At 40.6% G+C, this 18,778-nt stretch overlaps 1 protein-coding gene across 5 annotated transcripts in view; it reads left to right on the top strand.

Moving 5' to 3' along the window:
- TRAF3IP2 (TRAF3 interacting protein 2) overlaps positions 1 to 18,778 on the top strand; it is a 45,893-nt gene that overhangs the window by 22,166 nt on the left and 4,949 nt on the right. For all 5 annotated transcript variants that reach the window (XM_073337069.1, XM_073337066.1, XM_073337067.1 and 2 more), the window contains 6 exons: positions 2,665 to 2,854; positions 4,918 to 5,099; positions 6,768 to 6,856; positions 8,774 to 8,842; positions 11,078 to 11,194; positions 12,363 to 12,437. In XM_073337069.1, coding sequence (XP_073193170.1) covers positions 2,665 to 2,854; positions 4,918 to 5,099; positions 6,768 to 6,856; positions 8,774 to 8,842; positions 11,078 to 11,194; positions 12,363 to 12,437 — 722 coding nt within the window. The remainder of the gene's footprint in view (positions 1 to 2,664; positions 2,855 to 4,917; positions 5,100 to 6,767; positions 6,857 to 8,773; positions 8,843 to 11,077; positions 11,195 to 12,362; positions 12,438 to 18,778) is intronic.

Below are 18,778 nucleotides of genomic sequence, written 5' to 3'. Positions count from 1 at the left end.
GGACGGACGGACGACCCACAGTGGTACAAATAAATAGAATGTTGCCAATCCATAATTTTATCAGCAGACTTACAATAACTGATTTTTTTTTAAGTCTCTAGCCCTCATGGCTGACAAGAAAAGCTTGAAAACATGATTCCATTGTACTCTAAAGGCTCAAATCCCAGAAGGCAAAGAAAATGATTGTCTAAAAATGTCACTGTTTTTAAGCCCATCTCATGATTTTTCGGGCCTTGGCTTTTTTAACATCTGGAATAGGCAATACCATAAATGGCAATTGTCTATAACCATGTTTTTTGTTTCTGTTAACATTTTACTATGGAAGGAAGTTACCTTGAGTTTATCATAATGAGAGGCAATAAGAGCATTCATTATTTAGTTGCTGAAAAAATAGAGAGTATTTAGCTTTACGACACTGAAATAGTGACTCTAAATAGCATGTAGTTCTAAAGTAAACAAATGTAAATAAAAAGAGAACTAATGTGAAGAATATCAAGTACTTTTATTAGTAAACACACAAATTACTTGTGGATTTATAAACAAATCCCTCATAGAACTCCAAATATGATTCAAACAAGGGCCCAATTGTCAGTCTGAGCTAATATGACCTACTAGCATAGTATTGCCCACCCCAAACACTTCAAAATCATGAGTTTGGATTAAAAATCACAAGATTTTAAAATATAGTAAATATTGGGTTCTTTTTATTTGCCTCTGATGATTGAGTCTTTTGGGTCACATTTTCTCTGTGAGCACAATGGCTAGAAACTTAATTTTTTAGATGAAAACTGAGATTGTCATGTTATAATATGTCTCCAGGATATCAGGGTTTTTAAAAAACCACCAAATATCACAAGACTCATGATAAAATAGCAAGAGTTGGCAACATGTCTAGCACTTCACTCTTGTCCCATCTGCTTCTGCATAATTTAAGCTTTCATTTTGTAAAAAAATTAATTTTCCAGCCCTGATAATTGCCTCCTGACTGGCAACTGATGCAGTGCCATCTTAGGGAGTCCACAGAGAGACCAAAGCAATGGACTCCGTTTCCCCAGCCTGTGATACAAGTTGCTTCCACTGCTTTCTATTTCTGCTTATGCCTAAACTATACTTTGTATATACCAAAACAGCCATTACACATGTGAAGGTCTAGAGATGAGTTGGGTGAGGGCATGTGGCTGCCAGTGCCACCACTGGGGCAGGGAGCCATTCCTGGCAATGAACCTGACGTGGGATGCTGAAGGGAAAGTCTCTTTCCCCATCTGTTCCTCTTGTAGCTCATTAGAAGTTACTTCCTGTTTATCAGCAACAACACAGCTCTTCAAATGTACAGCCTCAGTTCAGTTTCCCCACTCCAGTTACGTCTGTGGTCCCCTCTGCCCAGCTATACCTGACCCTTGAAGAGGAAAGACTCTGGAATGACACACAGTAGTGCAGTGTCCTGGCATTCATTGCCTTTGCTATCAGCTGCCTGGGTGCTGCTTTGCTGTGCCTTGATCTGCTGATTGACATTCAGCCCCGGCACAGAAAGTGAACAGAAAAGTTTTGAGACCCCAAAATACAATAAAAATAAAATTTAAAGTCTTAATGTTACAACTGAAAAATGAAAACTTGGGTGGCTGTGTAGATCACCTCCAATTAAGGTTGGATACCAGCACTTTCTAATGAGACCCTTCATCTGAGCCCCTACTCTTGCTGTGATCTACTGCTTGTACAGCTGCACCATGTAATGTGTTCGAAGGCAATAATTTTGCAGATGTTTATGGAATTAACTTACCATCCTCCTTCAAATCCCTCATTAAAACCTCTCCTGTTCTGTGGGGCCCACAAAACCTTGAGAACAGTTAGGCTGTGTTCTCAGTGAACAGTAACCTATCAGAAATATTGTCTCCTTGTACTCCCCCTTGTGTCTGCATCCACCCATTGTCTTTTGTCTTAAATTTAAATGGTAAGCTCCGTGAGGCAGGAACCATCTTTTTGTTTTGTCTTTGTACAGCACCTAGCACAATGGGCTCCTGCTCCATGACTAGGTGTTATGGTAATACAAATAATAATAAAAATTAATAATTAATAGATACTATGATGTGCACATCAAAAAACCAATAGCATTTTTGCAAAGAAGTTATTTGAGCAAGGATTGTCACATTACCTTCCTTTAAGATAGTAATAGAACCAGCCTCAAGGCCTTAAGAGGTTACTGTTAGGCAGACAGCAAATTCGTTCAGAATGAAGTAACAAAATGAAAGATAATTTTTCTCTTTTCCTTTACAATAATTTCAGTCTGTTTAGCCTTAGTGTTGCAAACTGATTTGTTCCAGGATTTTTCTTCTGCTTTCGTGAACCTGTTGAGATGATTCATTTTCTCAGGTTAGAGCACAAAAAAGTCAGGCATGTTAAATATGGATGAAGACCAGCTCTCACTATTTACCTGTCAATCTTCCCAACATTCCAACCCATTGTGGAAAGCAGAACCCCATTGTTTGTTCAAGCATGGAACTTTGTTCTGTAAAATGTTTCTTAAACCTGCTACTGATCACACTATATAACCTACAAGCTGCTAGAGCTTTCCTAGAAATGAAGTAGGTTGTGTTTGAAATATGGAAACTTCCAGCTAGTCAAAAGTAAATTGATGAGATCCTTGTGTTTATTTTATTAATTTCTTAGATGGTAGGACTGCCTTCCAACATTTTGCACAACCCTCGCAACCACTGCCTTCTGTTCCTGGACCTTGCATGAGAGTCATCCATCCTTCCCAGCAAGTAATCCATAACTATTCAAATCCTCATGCTCCTAAATGCAATGGAGAAAGAGTTCCACAAAGAGAATGCTCCTCTCCAGTATGCCCACGATTTCCGTAAGTATGCTTTGAGAATTGGGACACAAACTTTGAAAATTCTAGATCAGTTTTGTTGGAGTTTGGAACCGGTATTTGTAAAGCCTGTAATGTTAGTGTTTCTTGTTGGCATGTGTGTGGAAAGGTTATTGTTAAGTTTATTTGCTATCTCCCATGCAATGGGGCCTCGTACATAGCAGAATACAGACTCTCAGCTTGGTACCAGAACTCTAAAGCCGGTTACTCTGAAGTGTGCACAAGTGTAAATACTTGAAGATTAAAAGGAAGAGGAGTTGGAAATATCTTAGTTGAAGCTTCAGAACTCTTTCCCTCCCCAGCTCATTTATGAAAAAGATCAATGAGGTTACATTCTTTAGCCTCCAGTTTTATGATATGCCGGCCAGATCAGCCTTGATTTCCTCAGTGATTTGCAACAAATAAGTTCATCCTTATCTCTTCTGTAGCTCAGAGGAAAAGAGAGAAAAATCTTGTTTAATTCTGATAGCTATCTAAATTAACACTTCCAGCATGTTCATCGACTTCTCATGACATAATAAAACATAGCACATCTAGCACTTTTCATCTGAGGATCTCCTAGAGCTTTGCAAACATTTCATTCATTGGGCTTCACATCGTCATTATTATTTATTAGTAGTATTTTTATTGTTATTACTACTACTACTATCGGCCCCATTGTGCTATATAATGTGCTATCCTCACTTAAGAGAGAGGGAACATGAGAGAGAATTTTTTTCAAACTTGATTACCTAAAGTTACCTTCAGTGTAAGCTGCAGGCACTCAGCACCTTTGAAAATCAGGCCACCTTTAGTTAGGTGCTGAAGTATGAATTAAGGTGGGTTACCTTTAGGCATTCATTTATGAAAATATTTAGCTATATATTTAAATTGAACTAGTAACAGAACTCTGGAGTCCCGGCTGGTGGCTACATAGCATTCTCTGCCTCCAGAGAATTAAGAGCAATAATGAGCAAAGTGAGATGCAGTAGCAAATTAAGTTTGCATTAGAGATTTTCAACTTGTCAGTGGAAAGGATGGTGAATATCTAATGTCTTGAGAGAGTTTCAGTCAAGTTTTTAAAATGGATGATAACTTTTGGCATTTATTTGTCAATTTGAAGTTCTGGAAAGTTTTTAAGCAGCTGTGGAAAATAGGCGTTTTTGTGACTGATTTTTTCTGGAGCATGTCTCATTTTCCTTTGTACCCTTTGTGCAATAAATCCAAAACATCTTTCGGCCACATTGCTGCTCCTTTGCACTGATTCCTAGAATACAAGTTATACATTGACAGGGATTATCTATATAGAGTATCTTATAACTTTCTACCCATAAAAGAAAATGGGTGCCAGAGCAAACCCAGCAAGTTTTAATTTGATAACAAAAAATACATTGTCATTCACATCCAGGGACAAGGGGGGCGGGGGGGGAATGAGAGAGAGAGCGTGTTCTAAGGCCATAAACCCCAGCCAAGAACACAGCTGGGGAAGAGCTGCTGAAAACTCTCTCCCTACTCCTCTTTTTTAAAAAATAACTACTTAGAAGCATTATACAAGGTCACTGAAGGCCCAGAACACAAGTCTCTAACATGGTAACCCTCAATCATATCCACTATAATTGGTTACATAACTTTTTTTTTCCACAGTTTTTATTTTTGTTCCATAACCAAAATATTTCAGTTTGGAAATGCTGCCATGGTGTCTCATGGGAGTTGTAGTCTGGGTACCTCAGACTTTGATTCTCCTCTTTAGGCCAGTGTCTCTGGTCAGACTCTATCAATTTTTGCAATAAACTACATCAGCGTGATAGACTTCCAGCCAGGAAGTATCAATGGAAACACATATCCAAACACACCCAAATAGATCTGAGGAAAAGCTGAGCCAGTGGTGACTCTTCAAAATCTCTCCTAAATTCAGATTTTCAGTCCTATGTTCTTATTTGGTAAATATTTGATAAGCCAAGTCTCTTTGTTGTTAAAACAAAGCATTTGTTTGTCTTTAAAAGAACTCAAATTTTATGTTTGTATGTGTGTATGTATATAAGAAATCACCATTTGTTTTTTTCTTCTAGAAACCAGCTACCCAATGGAGGGCTGCCACCCACGGCATGTGCCCAAGATGACGCTTATCGGTGTACTTCTGACTTCGTAGCTCAGGTTAACAATTTTCTGCCCCCAGCTGCTGTCCCAAGACCTTTTAGTAACCCTGCAGCCAGGGGAACTCTGAGAACAAGCAATTTGCCAGAAGAGTTGCGTAAGTTGTTAGCAATTTTCTTCTGTCAGATTTTATTATTTCAAAAGCTGTCTGTGATCATCAGCCTGTCAGCTTTACATGCTTAGCAATAAAAAATGTAAACAACATAAGAACACAAAGACAACAAAGAAAGAAAATACTTAATATGAACTAGACTTTTTGCACTAAACGTCATCAGGTCCTGAATGTGTTTGTGTTTGGTGTAACAAATTATTCCCTTGGAACTCTAAACAGATTAACATAATTCTCATTAATTACTTGACATTATGTTTTTAGAAAATAAACAAACACTTCTTGGATTGTTTTCATGGACCAGCTGATTTCTTGCTAAAATAGATGTCCCTGTGAGGCAGGAGGCACTATCGTTCTTAATAATGAAATAATACCAATCAAAGCACAGAGACTTTTCTGTAGTGATGATTGGATCAGTTAAGGAAAAGATGAGAACCGCCTTCTCCTTCAGAATCTTCACCTGTTTCTACAAAGCAACCCTTATCATAATAATACTAATGTTGCTTAGTATTATATAGTGCTATTATCCACATTTTACAGATGGGGGACTGAGGCCTAAGACTGGCTGACTTTATCATGATAATCTCTTATAAGGCGCTTTTTTTTTTTTTTTTTATATTTTTGAGTTTTCCCAGTTTGTGTGTGTCTGGGGCTGGAACTGAAATCACCAAACACTTCCTAAAAGAATCATAGAGATTTTAAAAATCTACTCGGTTCTCTAATCCCTGACAGGTCAGTGCAGTAGATACAATTCAGAGCATTCCTAGAGATTCCTAGAGAATCTGTTTCCTGCACATGAGCCACACAAATCCTTGAATCCTGTCTCAGGAGCCTATTTATCTCACAGTACTTAGGGCCAGATTATGGCTAAGCTCCTATGCAGGTATTTAAGGCTGAGAGGTTGGCACACTGGTATCCAGACAGTGCTCTAGTGGAGCTATCTACCCCAAGCAGGTAGAAAGGCAGTCAGGCCATGGTCTCAGTCCCCACTCTGAATGAATTAATGCAGCCCACACAGGGAGTGCACACTGCACTCTCTAAAGGAGTGGCATAGAAGGTGTATTGTGCCTCCCAGCACTCCTGCTGAAGTAGTAAACGCTACACCAACCCTGATCCAGGGCTATGAATAAAAAGAAGAATACCACCTTTTATAGATAGTGCTGTAATGGTCTTCCAATGTCTCTCGCAAGGAAAAGTTAGGATTTTAAATGGTCGGTGTTCTTTTAAACATTGACAGGTGATATATATTTCCGGTGAAATCCTTCCACTTCTCAACAGGAGCTTTACATTTTCTACCACTTTATATCTACCTTCAAAGTCCCATATTACAGCCATTATGTCTGAGGGCTGAATTAGACTAACAACATCACTTTTGGATATGCTCTAGCTCAACCAGTAGTTATAGCCTTGATGCAGGAATTACTGGGTGAAATCCCATAGCCAGGGTTATTGCAGGAGATTAGATTAGAGTATCATAATAGTCTCATCTGGCCTCAAAATCTCTCTGACTCTTTAATTGGTCACAGTGGTCAAATGTACAAGGCACAGCCCCCCTCACTGACTTCACAACTGAGCAAGTAAAGTTATGAAACTGACTCCTTTTCTTTGAATCATCTGTTTTGACTCATCACTTATTTATATGAATGTCTCTCTTAGGTAAAGTTTTTATAACCTATTCGGTGGATGCAGCTATGGAGGTCATGAAATTTGTGAACTTTCTGCTTGTAAATGGATTTCAAACTGCAGTGAGTATTCCTTCTGGAAAGAATGATTTTCAGATAAAGGAGAAAAGAGAGAATTTTTTTTTAACGGAGAGGTGTATGTTTTTCTGTGCATCACTAAATGTTGTAGATTCAGGGAATGGTAAAAGAGAAATGGGTTTTAGATGAAAAGTTTAGATTAGATTATCCACATTTTCATTTGTTGACTTTTTAAATGTGAATTTCATGCTTCTGAAAGGTGCTGTATTGATAGTCCTTGAGATATTTTTTGATAACTAGGTACAGTGTGGACATCCATATGAGCTTTCACGTGCTGCTCCATCAATGTGCCTCTACCTTGATTAGGATTGACCATCTCTGGGCAGGAAAAATTAATTCGGTTTTCATGTTCATTCCGTCCAAACCATGGCCTCTTCGCAGAGACAGCTAATTTTGTAGGTGTTTTTTCAGATGTGGACATTTGTGCACTAGAAATCAGACAAAGGCCAAAACCCACCAGATATTTCACATAAGTTACTGAAACAACCATAAGATAGTGAGATCTTTTGGTCACTACATATCTAGGGAGGATTCAAGCCAATGACCTAGAGGTGTGAAAGGCTCTGTGTTCCACTGTCAATCCTACATGGCATCCAGGTTTTCATTTAACTGTTCGTGGGTTTTCTTTAACACAATTCTCACCTGTACAAGCATCATCCACAAAGGTTCCAGGACTCGATATCCATAGAAGCCAATTTTGACTCATTTTTTCTTATTTCAAGAGCATAAGTTGTCTGATTCTCCCACCTTCACTCTTTGGCCCCAATTCAGGAAAGCACTTAAGCACATGGCTAACTTTAAACGTAATAGGACTTAATGGAAGTTAAGCATGTGCTTATTTGCTTTCTTGAATCAAAGCCTTTTTCCAGAGGCTCAAGCGACGCTTCTTTATAGTAGTTTGATTCTAAATATGACCAATTCATATGAAGACCATTGATATCACCTCTGGAGACAGAGTAACAAATGTAGGAAAATGGTATCAAAGCAGGTACCCAAATATGTTCTCTCATTATTTTTAAAGAAGAGAAAAACAGAGACTTGGGAGACAGGCACATGGCTCATCTACCAAAACCTTGGAATTGTTAAAATGTGCTTCATTAGCCAGTGTCATACACTGTCAATTTATGGAGCTCATGAACCTTGCAGTGAGCTGATTGAGGCTGATCGTATTCATTACAATGAAGCTTCCTGCCCTTTGGCACTCTTTGCAGCCTGGATTGCTGCTTCTAATAGCAATAGCCTTGCTGATCAGGGCAGTGAGGAGCCAAGCTCAGATATTAATCATGGAATTTTGCAGGAGGAAAGCTGTGGATCTTTTCTGATAAATTGTCTTGGACATAAATGCATGTATCCTTTGCAATGATGCCAACTTAGGGAAATAATGGCAAATTTTGTTTTGGGTTGGGGTGTGCTGTGGGTGAGAGTTGTGTGTGTTTGGTTTGAAGAGTTGGGGTGGGGGCAGTAAATGGGAGATTCAGAAGCCACAGAAATGGAGAAGGAACAGACCAGGCACTTCAGGAATATTCTCAAAACCATTATTTAAATTTTCAGCACCGACTAGCACTTTTGGATAGTGTCATCAATTTGTGTGGAGTTTCACTCTGGTTTGAACTATAACTATCTTTGATTGGGACTTTCTGAAAACATGTAATAAGTAGCTATGTTAAAGTTAAAAAAAGGCAATGATTTTGATACGTAAATGCTAATCTGTCTTTCACCTAGGAATAGTGAACACTTAAGACTCTGAATCTTTAAGTACACTATTTGACTTTAAAATTTGTTTGGTAAACTTTTTACAAATGTTCTAGGAAACTCTCCTGTCTCTGTGCCATCTTCACAACCCTCAGGATCTGCAGCTAAACAGTGGGGAAGTAATAATTTCAAACTCTCCTTCTCTTACAGATTGATATATTTGAGGACACAGTACGAGGCATTGACATCATTAAGTGGATGGAACGCTACCTAGGTGATGTACGTAAAGACAATCTAATCTTGTCTGGATATTTTCCCACAGAGATGGCACAAGGAAAATTCTTAAGTTTGATACTAGTAGTGAGGGACCAGAACCAAAATGTGAGGTGCACACATCTACACTGAACATACAGCACTGAGAATGAGTTTAAACAGTGGAGTGAACATGAGTAAATTTGTTTCTTTTTCCTCAGTTCTCCTTGCCCCCACCACCCTCCATCAAGTTTTTCATCCATTTCTCCCTCTCCGCACATCACAAGTTTTCTCCTTGTCTATCCCCTCAGGCCTAGCGTGACATTCTCCCTCCCCACAAGGCTGATTGATTTGATCTCCCTATCTATCTGCCTGCCGGCTGCCAGTGATCTAACCTTCCTTCCCCAAGACCCTTTCCAATTTTCCTACTCCAGGCTCTTGAGAATACATTCCCTGCCTGTGCTCTCACTGTCCCCAACCTGGTGCAACATCGCTTCTACAAAAGAATGTGAAATATGATGCTGCATTTTTGTACAACAATAGGTCCACAACACAAGTAGCTAGATGGGTATTTGCATGAAGTTGTTTTGCCCTGCTTTGCTTTTAATCATCATAGCTTTGGGGAACATTAAATCTCCCATAGCCAATCCACTTGTGATTTGTTTTCCATTGATAGAACAGATATAGATCAATAGCTTAATTTAGGATTTCTGATTTAAAAGAAAAGAAAATGATTATACCCTTATCCTGTTCTACACTAAAACAAGCAAAAGAGACATGTAATGAACCATTAAACCAAGATCTCGATTCCTTCTGTTTGTTAAACATCCCAGAGCTCTTTCTCTACGAGCTGGGGTGTTAACTGTGGCATCTCGGCCAAACTTGAACTCTGGTAGTTAAGTTCTGTCTGAAGTTTCAATTGGCTATGTTGTTCCTCACATCCTGTCCTAAATTACTGTATAATGTTTCTAAGCATGGTTAAGGCAATTACTGTGTTTCATCCCAAAGGCAGCTGCATTTCAGTGGTGAATGCAGTAATTCTGTTCCCAGTATATAGTTTGTATATTATTATGTCTGTAAAGCACTTTGTGAAGCTAGGACCTTTATGGATCAATGTACTGTATAAAGGTAAACTAGAACTTAGTATTCTACTAGGAGGCAAAGCAAAGACTCAATCTGACAGCTTTGTATTTTTCTGACAAGTGCAGCTTGCTTCGAAGTGAAGACTATAATGCTACAACTTATGGGCCTGATCCTGAGAGTCCTCAGCATCTACAACTTCCTCTGAAGTTCATGGGAGTTCTGGGTACTCAGTCCCTGTTGGGATCAAGCCAAATCATTGTAATAAACAAAACCAGAGACAGATACCCGCTGACAGAGTCGAAAGCACCGCATTAATTTCTATCATTTGGTGCACAGCTTCATGCATTGGATTTCTGGGATTCATTCATTCTGTCTGTGCATCTAACTCACTATGTCGCCTTGGTCAAGACAATTAGCCTCTCTGTGCCTCAACTTCCCCATCCATAAAATGGAGTTAGTAATGCTTATCTATCTAACAGGGGTGTTGCGAGGTTTAATTTGTTACTGGTTGCAGAGTGCTTTGAGATCCTTGAAGACAAGCCCACATTTTGAAAGTCTATGCAAGCAATATGGGTATGCGCACATGTGTGTGCATAGGTACATGCCAATCCCCGACATGTGCGCACACATCTGGCAGTGTGTACGTGCAAGTCAGGCACGTGAAAAAGCGCTTATGTAATATGTTGGTCCAGTGCAAGTTATCATGATTCCCTGTAGTATCTGGCTCCAACAACTATACAGTATTCTACTTTCTCCCAGTTAAAGGAGCTCAAGTAGTAGGTGACAGGAGATTGTACTTTTGGTACTGAAGGTCCCACGTGTGGACCCCACTGACAACCGTAGTGGCATGTGCACTTTTGAAAATCTGGACATAACTATATTACATATAAGTTTATTAATGTGGTTTCAACTGTAAAATGGTCAACACTAATATCTATTGATCTTATCCCTTGACATTTAGATGTTTTATATGTAAAAGTAGCAATTGCAAGAAAGAGAGAGGAGAGAGTGCGGATGAGTTTCACAGTATTTCACTTGCCAGAATGAATGAGATGAGATCCTCTGATATTTGCCAAGAACATCAAGAGCACTTAAAATACAAACTGGCAGGTTTCCAAGAAGCCTCTGTCAAACATAGTGCATTTCACAATTTCATATGAGTGCTTTTCTCCCTAACAGAAGATGGTGATGATAATCATAGCAATCAGTCCAAAATACAAACAGGATGTTGAAGGGGCTGAATCCCAGCTGGACAGGGATGAGCATGGCTTACATACTAAATACATCCACAGGATGGTAAGTGAGGGCACGCGTTTGCCATTTTAAAAGGAATCTGCATCATCTCCTCGTAAAAGCAAATCTTTCTCTAAATGCATGTTCTTTGTTTTCTTTGTGGTGCTCACATTAACACCTCCCTTCTAGTCAGTATTTTGTACCCAGTATCATTGGCTGGGAAATGCAGTTCAAGATTAATACAACATCCTTTTAATCATGTGTGCCTTATTCTTCCATATTCGTTGTGGTTTTATGAAATTGGAATTTTTGATATTCCAGTTCACCCTTTATATGCTCTCCCATGCCCCCACCCCCAGCATGATCTGATATAATGCTGTTTGACCTTCCTCCCTGTAATTCACCCCACTGGCTGAGGGCTCTGTCAGGCAGTGGTAAACCTGACTGAGACATGGAACTGTGAAGCTAAGCACAGCACTGGCAGGGGAGGAGACTCAGACCAGTGTACTTTTGTGAACCTAGATGTTTCTTCCTCCCTTGTCAGCTCCCCGTAGAGCTCATGTCATAACCTTATAGGCCTCACATTGCCACAACTAACCTCCTATTTAAACTTCTCAAAATAGTTCTCGCCGGAGCTTTCCACTGATCAGCCAGAACGAGCTAATGCAAAGGTAACCCATCCCCCACTTGAGAGCTAAACCCAGTATCTTGGCAACACTTTCAGTTCTCACCACTTCCATCAGTACCTAAATCAGATTAAACCCAAGTCTACATGTGACAGGGGTTTAGTTAGCATCCTTGTTAGGACACAGAATTGACCCAAACTGTGAAGATATTGAAATTAATGCTTTCACCACTTTGTAAACTGAATAGCACTTCTTATCAAGTCACACTTACGCAATTCTAGATTTATTTGACAGGATTACTGGGTGCAACCAAACATATAATTATTTGATTCTGGATAACTGGCAAATAGCCAATAAAGCTTTGACGAATCCTTTCCTGTGTCTTTTGTTTCTGTATAGAGAGAAGTCATATAAATATGCCACACAAATGATGCTTGGTGTAATTAGAAGTGAAGGTTAACTAGCCATAGCTCAAATATCTTAACAGAACAAAATTCAAATAAGCAGGGAATGTTCTATATGTGTAGGAGTCTGGACATGTGTACAGAAAAATTAATTTATAAGATTAAGCTTTTCAATTAAATGTCAGATTTGTTCTGTTTTAGATGCAGATTGAGTTTATCCAACAAGGAAGCATGAACTTTAGATTCATTCCTGTGCTCTTCCCAAATGCTAAAAAGGTAAAAACAAATTGTTATATAATGAATCATGTATTATTTTTGGTCAATGTGCAAAATGAAATAAAAAGACTCATTTTCTTGGCGCTTAATAAGAGCTTGTTAATAATTTCCTGAGCAATATTTTACTCAAATGGTCCTCATTTTTATGTACAAATAAAACATATACCATAGTATTAATCAGTATGTTAACATGATATATTTGGTCTTAATAAGTGTAATAACCAGAACAGAATCAAATTCTCCTGAGTAGTGAAATAACTTAATTGACTTTGAGATAAGTTATCTGTCAAGCAAGCTTCTTATATTCACACCTTATTATTTCGTGAGTTTACCCAGAGATAATGCTGATGGGTTTGATGGGAGAGATTTATGATCCTGGGGAACTGAGGTTTTTCCAATCTTTTTTTTTAAGCAAGTAAAATCAAAGAGACAATAAATACTAAGGTATAGTAGGTCATCATGTGAGCCGTGGTGGGACCATCAGACAAACTATAAGGTTTTGCAAGACCTGCAGTTTCACCTGTCCTCACTGTTGATTTTTGAAGATTCATTTGAAAATAGGAAATAACAAGTAAAATCAAAGTCCTTCCCACATGTGATTCTTACTGACCTCCCGCACATTTCTGCGACAGTAGAAATCTCAAATACATTGTCCTTTCCAAGTTCTAGAAGGGTAATTACATTCTCCTGCTAAAATTTCAAATGGATGTGGTATTCATCTTCACTTCTTGTTCTAAAATGTTTTAACCTGCAGTTTTGTTGTGCCTGTCAACAGCTGTCACATTAGTAGGGCTTTGTGCAGATACAAAATTTATAACCGCAGATGCAGATATGCACGGATATAAATCAGTATCCGTGGAGCTGCAGGGCTCTACTCGGAACCACAGCGACAAAAGCAGCAGCATGTCAGACCGCCGGTCCCAAGAGTTAGTGCCCCTCACCGCAGCTCCTCCTGTGTGGCTGTACTGCCCTCTGGGATGGGCACCAGGCTCACCAGCAGCTGTCCCTGGTGGGTGAGGCTGGGAGTGGTATAGCCACACCGGAAGAGCTGCTAGTGCAGGGCACTGGCTCTTGGTAGCGGCGATCCGACATGCTGCTTTTGCTGCTGCGGTTCCCGGTAGAGCCCTGTAGCTCCTTGGATACCAATTTATATCTGCCGATATCTGTATCTGCGGATATAAATTTTGTGTCCACACAGGGCTCTACACATTAAATCCACGTGGTTTCTGCATTTCAATGGTGGATGGAAGGATTCTTTTATATTTACCTGGCAACCTAATGTTGCCAGGGAAATATAAAACCTAAATCTATATTTAGGCACAAAATAAATGGCTTGATTTTTAGAGATGCCGAAACTCATAGCTAGCATGGACGTCAGTGGAAGATGTGTGTGCCCAGCATCTGTGGATACAAATAATTTATTTAGGTCCCTAAATATAGATTAGGCACCTAACTGTTAAGCACCAAACTTTTGAAAAATTGACTCTAGTTTATGAAGCATTTGGGAGCCTTCAGGATGAATGGTGCTGTAGTATTTTACCTTTAGACCATAAAGTTTCCAAAGTAGCTTTTCTCTTCAAAGAAAGAAAAGCGAAACCATGGGAACAAAGGCGTTCCCACACCTGCTTTAGAAATTTTTAAAACTTAGGGCCAGGTTGACATCGGTGGGAATTCTGGGCAGATCAAGGACAGCATATTGCTTTGAGTTTTCTTTCGATCTATCCATCTATCTGTAGCCTTTAAAGCTCTACCCATACCCATAAGGCAGAGTTAATCCTAACTTTTGTCAGTCCTTGAGAGCTAGTATATATGCAGAACCTGAGATTTTAGTAATTCAAAAAGATTTAAGAGAATACTATAGTAGTATTAGAAAAAATGAGATTAAGGGTATGTCTACACTTTGAGCAGAAGGTGTATTTTCCAGCTTGAGGAGATGTACTCACGCAAGCTCTGATTGAACTACCATGCTAAAAACAGAGGGTGACCATGGTGTCATGAGCAGCTGGAGGCACTAGACACCTCAAGTATGTACCCCTCCAAGAAGCCAGGGGCTAACTCAGGATGGTTAGCCCCTCCTGCTGCTTGCACTGCTGCAGCTACACTCTATTTTTACCATGCTAGCTTGATCAAAGCTACTGGGGGGTATGTCTCCTCAGGCTGGAATTTAGACTTTCAGTTTGAGGTGTAAACATACTCTAACAATGGTACAAGACTCAGAAGTGAATAGACAAGATGGATGCTACAGGTCTAATGCCAGATCTAATTTGGGCCTAATGCCAGATACAAGAATAGCTCACTTAAACTAATTTTGGCTGAACTTTGTGTATTATGAGACTAGCTAGCATATGGCATGGTTCTCAAAGAGTGATCCAAGGAGTATTTCCAGGTGTCCTGCTGAGCTCTCCCTATCAGAGTGGTGAAACATCTGCCTGCAAGCAATGACACTTCCTGCTATCTGTAGCCCAGTCTAGGACACTCTTAGGTTTTCGAGAGATTTAAGCCCATCTCTACAGCCTTTGTGACTGTACTCTTTATTTCATGTTTCTCTGGAATAAGATCAATCTTCATAAAATTTGCTAATGACACTACAATTGTAGGGGGAAGCAAATGTACTGCAGGAAAGGACCAAACTGGAAAGTGACCTGGATAGATTACAGAGTAGTGGGAGGTGTGACAGGTTGGGTCACAGAAACACCCTTGGGACTGCCACCTGATGTGCTGAGACTACCTCTGAGCCTGTTTTCCCTGCCAGCTTGGGACTTCAGTACCCTGTCTTGTTAAGCCAGACACGCTAGCCTGCTGCAAACACAGATCCAGATATGAACCATGTCCCCCAAAAGCTGCAGACTTAACAGAAAATGGCTTAGAAAGTGCTCCTGTCTCTATTACCCAGATACCCAGTTCCTAATGGGATCCAAACCCCAAATAAATCCGTTTTACTCTGTATAAAGCTTATACAGGGTAAACTCATAAATTATCTGCCCTCTATAACACTGATAGAGAGATATGCCCAGCGGTTTGCTCCCCCAGGTATTAATCACTAACTCTGGCTTCAGTAATAAGCAAAAAGTAGGATTTAAGTGGTTCCAAGTAATAACAGACAGAACAAAGTGAATTACCAAGCAAAATAAAATAAAACATGCAAGTCTAAGCCTAATACAGTAGGAAACTGAATACAGATGAAATCTCACCCTCACAGATGTTTCAATAAGCTTCCTTCACAGACTAGACTCCTTTCTAGTCTGGGCTCAATCATTTCCCCAGTTCAGTTCTTGTTCCAGCTCAGGTGGTAGCTAGGGGATTTCTCATGACTGAAGCCCCCTTTGTTCTTTTCCACCCCCTTATAGAGCTTTGGCACAAGGAGGGAATCTTTTTTCCCTCTGGGTCTCCACCCCTCTTTCTAAATGGAAAAGCACCAAGTTTAAGATGGATTCCAGTATCAGGTGACATGGTCACATGTCCTCTGAGACTCCAAGCCTTAGAATCATAGAATATCAGGGTTGGAAGGGACCTCAGAAGGTCATCTAGTCCAACCCCCTGCTCAAAGCAGGACCAATCCCCAACTAAATCATCCCAGCCAGGGCTTTGTCAAGCCTGACCTTAAAAACTTCTAAGGAAGGAGATTCCACCACCTCTCCAGGTAACGCATTCCAGTGCTTTGCCACCCTCCTAGTGAAAAAGTTTTTCCTAATATCCAACCTAAACCTTCCCCACTGCAATTTGAGACCATTACTCCTCGTTCTGTCAGCTGCTACCACTGAGAACAGTCTAGAGCCATCTTCTTTGGAACCCCATTTCATGTAGTTGAAAGCAGCTATCAAATCCCCCCTCATTCTTCTCTTCTGCAGACTAAACAATCCCAGTTCCCTCAGCCTCTCCTCATAAGACATGTGTTCCAGTTCCCTAATCGCTTTTGTTGCCCTCCGCTGGACTCCTTCCAATTTTTCCACATCCTTCTTGTAGTGTGGGGCCCAAAACTGGACACAGTACTCCAGATGAGGCCTCACCAATGTCGAATAGAGGGAAACGATCACGTCCCTCGATCTGCTGGCGATGCCCCTACTTATACAGCCCAAAATGCCATTGGCCTTCTTGGCAACAAGGGCACACTGTTAACTCATATCCGGCTTCTCGTCCACTGTAACCCCTAAGTCCTTTTCTGCAGAACTGCTGCCTAGCCATTCGGTCCCTACTCAGTAGCAGTGCATGGGATTCTTCTGTCCTAAGTGCAGGACTCTGCACTTGTCCTTGTTGAATCTCATCAGATTTCTTTTGGTCCAATCCTCTCATTTGTCTAGGTCCCTCTGTATCCTATCCCTATCCTCTAGGGTATCTATCTCTCCGCCCAGGTTAGTGTCATCTGCAAACTTGCTGAGGGTGCAATCCATGCCATCCTCCAGATCATTAATGAAGATATTGAACAAAACCAGCTCCAGGACTGACCCTTGGGGCACTCCGATTGATACCGGCGGCCAACTAGAAATGGAGCCATTGATCGCTACCCATTGAGCCTGACAATCTAGCCAGCTTTCTATCCACCTTATAGTCCATTCATCCAGCCTGTACTTCTTTAACTTGCTGGCAAGAATGCTGTGGGAGACCGTGTCAAAAGCTTTGCTAAAGTCAAGGAATAACACGTCCACTGCTTTCCCCTCATCCACAGAGCCAGTTATCTCGTCATAGAAGGCAATTAGATTAGTCAGGCATAACTTACCCTTGATGAATCCATGCTGACTGTTCCTGATCACTTTCCTCTCCCCTAAGTGCTTCAGAATTGATTCCTTGAGGACCTGCTCCATGATTTTTCCAGGGACTGAGGTGAGGCTGACTGGCCTGTAGTTCCCCGGATCCTCCCCCTTCCCTTTTCTAAAGATGGGCACTACTTTAGCCTTTTTCCAGTCATCCGGGACATTCCCCGATCGCCATGAGTTTTCAAAGATAATGGCTCTGCAATCACATCCGCCAACTCCTTTAGCACTCTCAGATGCAGCGCATCCGGACCCATGGACTTGTGCTCGTCCTGCTTTTCTAAATAGTCCCGAACCACTTCTTTCTCCACAGAGCGCTGGTCACCTCCTCCCCATGCTGTGCTGCCCAGTGCAGTAGTCTGGGAGCTGACCTTGTTCATGAAGACAGAGGCAATAAAAGCATTGAGTACATTAGCTTTTTCCACATCCTCTGTCACTAGGTTGTCTCCCTCATTCAGTAAGGGGCCCACACTTTCGTTTGACTTTCTTCTTGTTGCCAACATACCTGAAGAAACCCTTCTTGTTACTCTTAACATCTCCTGCTAGCTGCAACTCCAAATGTGATTTGGCCTTCCTGATTTCACTCCTGCATCCCCGAGCAATATTTTTATACTCTTCCCTGGTCATTTGTCCAATCTTCCACTTCTTGTAAGCTTCTTTTTTGTGTTTAAGATCAGCAACGATTTCACTGTTAAGCCAAGCTGGTCGCCTGCCATATTTACTATTCTTTCTACACATCGGCATGGTTTGTCCCTGTAACCTCAACAAGGCTTCTTTAAAATACAGCCAGCTCTTCTGGACTCCTTTCCCCGTCATGTTATTCTCCCAGGGGATCCTGCCCATCAGTTCCCTGAGGGAGTCAAAGTCTGCTTTCCTGAAGTTCAGGGTCTGTCATAAATATAAAGGGAAGGGTAAACACCTTTAAAATCCCTCCTGGCCAGAGGAAAAACCCTTTCACCTGTAAAGGGTTAAGAAGCTAGGATAACTTGCTGGCACCTGACCAAAATGACCAATGGGGAGACAAGATACTTTCAAAAGCTGGGGGGAGGGAGAAACAAAGCCTCTCTCTCTCTGTCTGTGTGATGCTTTTGCTGGGGACAGAACAGGAATGGAGTCTTAGAACTTAGTAAGTAATCTAGCTAGATATGTGTTAGATTCTGTTTTCTTTAAATGGCTGAGAAAATAAGCTATGCTGAATGGAATGTAGATTCCTGTTTTTGTGTCTTTTTGTAACTTAAGGTTTTGCATAGAGGGATTCTCTATGTTTTGAATCTAATTACCCTGTAAGGTATTTACCATCTGGATTTTACAGAGGTGATTCTTTTACTTTTTCTTCTATTAAAATTCTTCTTTTAAGAATCTGATTGCTTTTTCATTATTCTTAAGATCCAAGGGTTTGGGTCTGCGTTCACCTATGCAAATTGGTGAGCATTTTTATCAAACCTTCCCCAGGAAAGGGGGTGTAGAGTTTGGGAGACTTTTGTGGGGAAAGATGTTTCCAAACGGGCTCTTTCCCGGTTATATATCTGTTAGATGTTTGGTGGTGGCAGCGATAAAGTACAAGGGCAAAAGGTAAAATAGTTTGTACCTTGG

Source organism: Lepidochelys kempii, chromosome 3, assembly GCF_965140265.1.
Source record: "Lepidochelys kempii isolate rLepKem1 chromosome 3, rLepKem1.hap2, whole genome shotgun sequence".
Taxonomy (NCBI): Eukaryota; Metazoa; Chordata; order Testudines; family Cheloniidae; genus Lepidochelys; species Lepidochelys kempii.
This window is presented reverse-complemented; position numbering and strand designations above follow the sequence as displayed.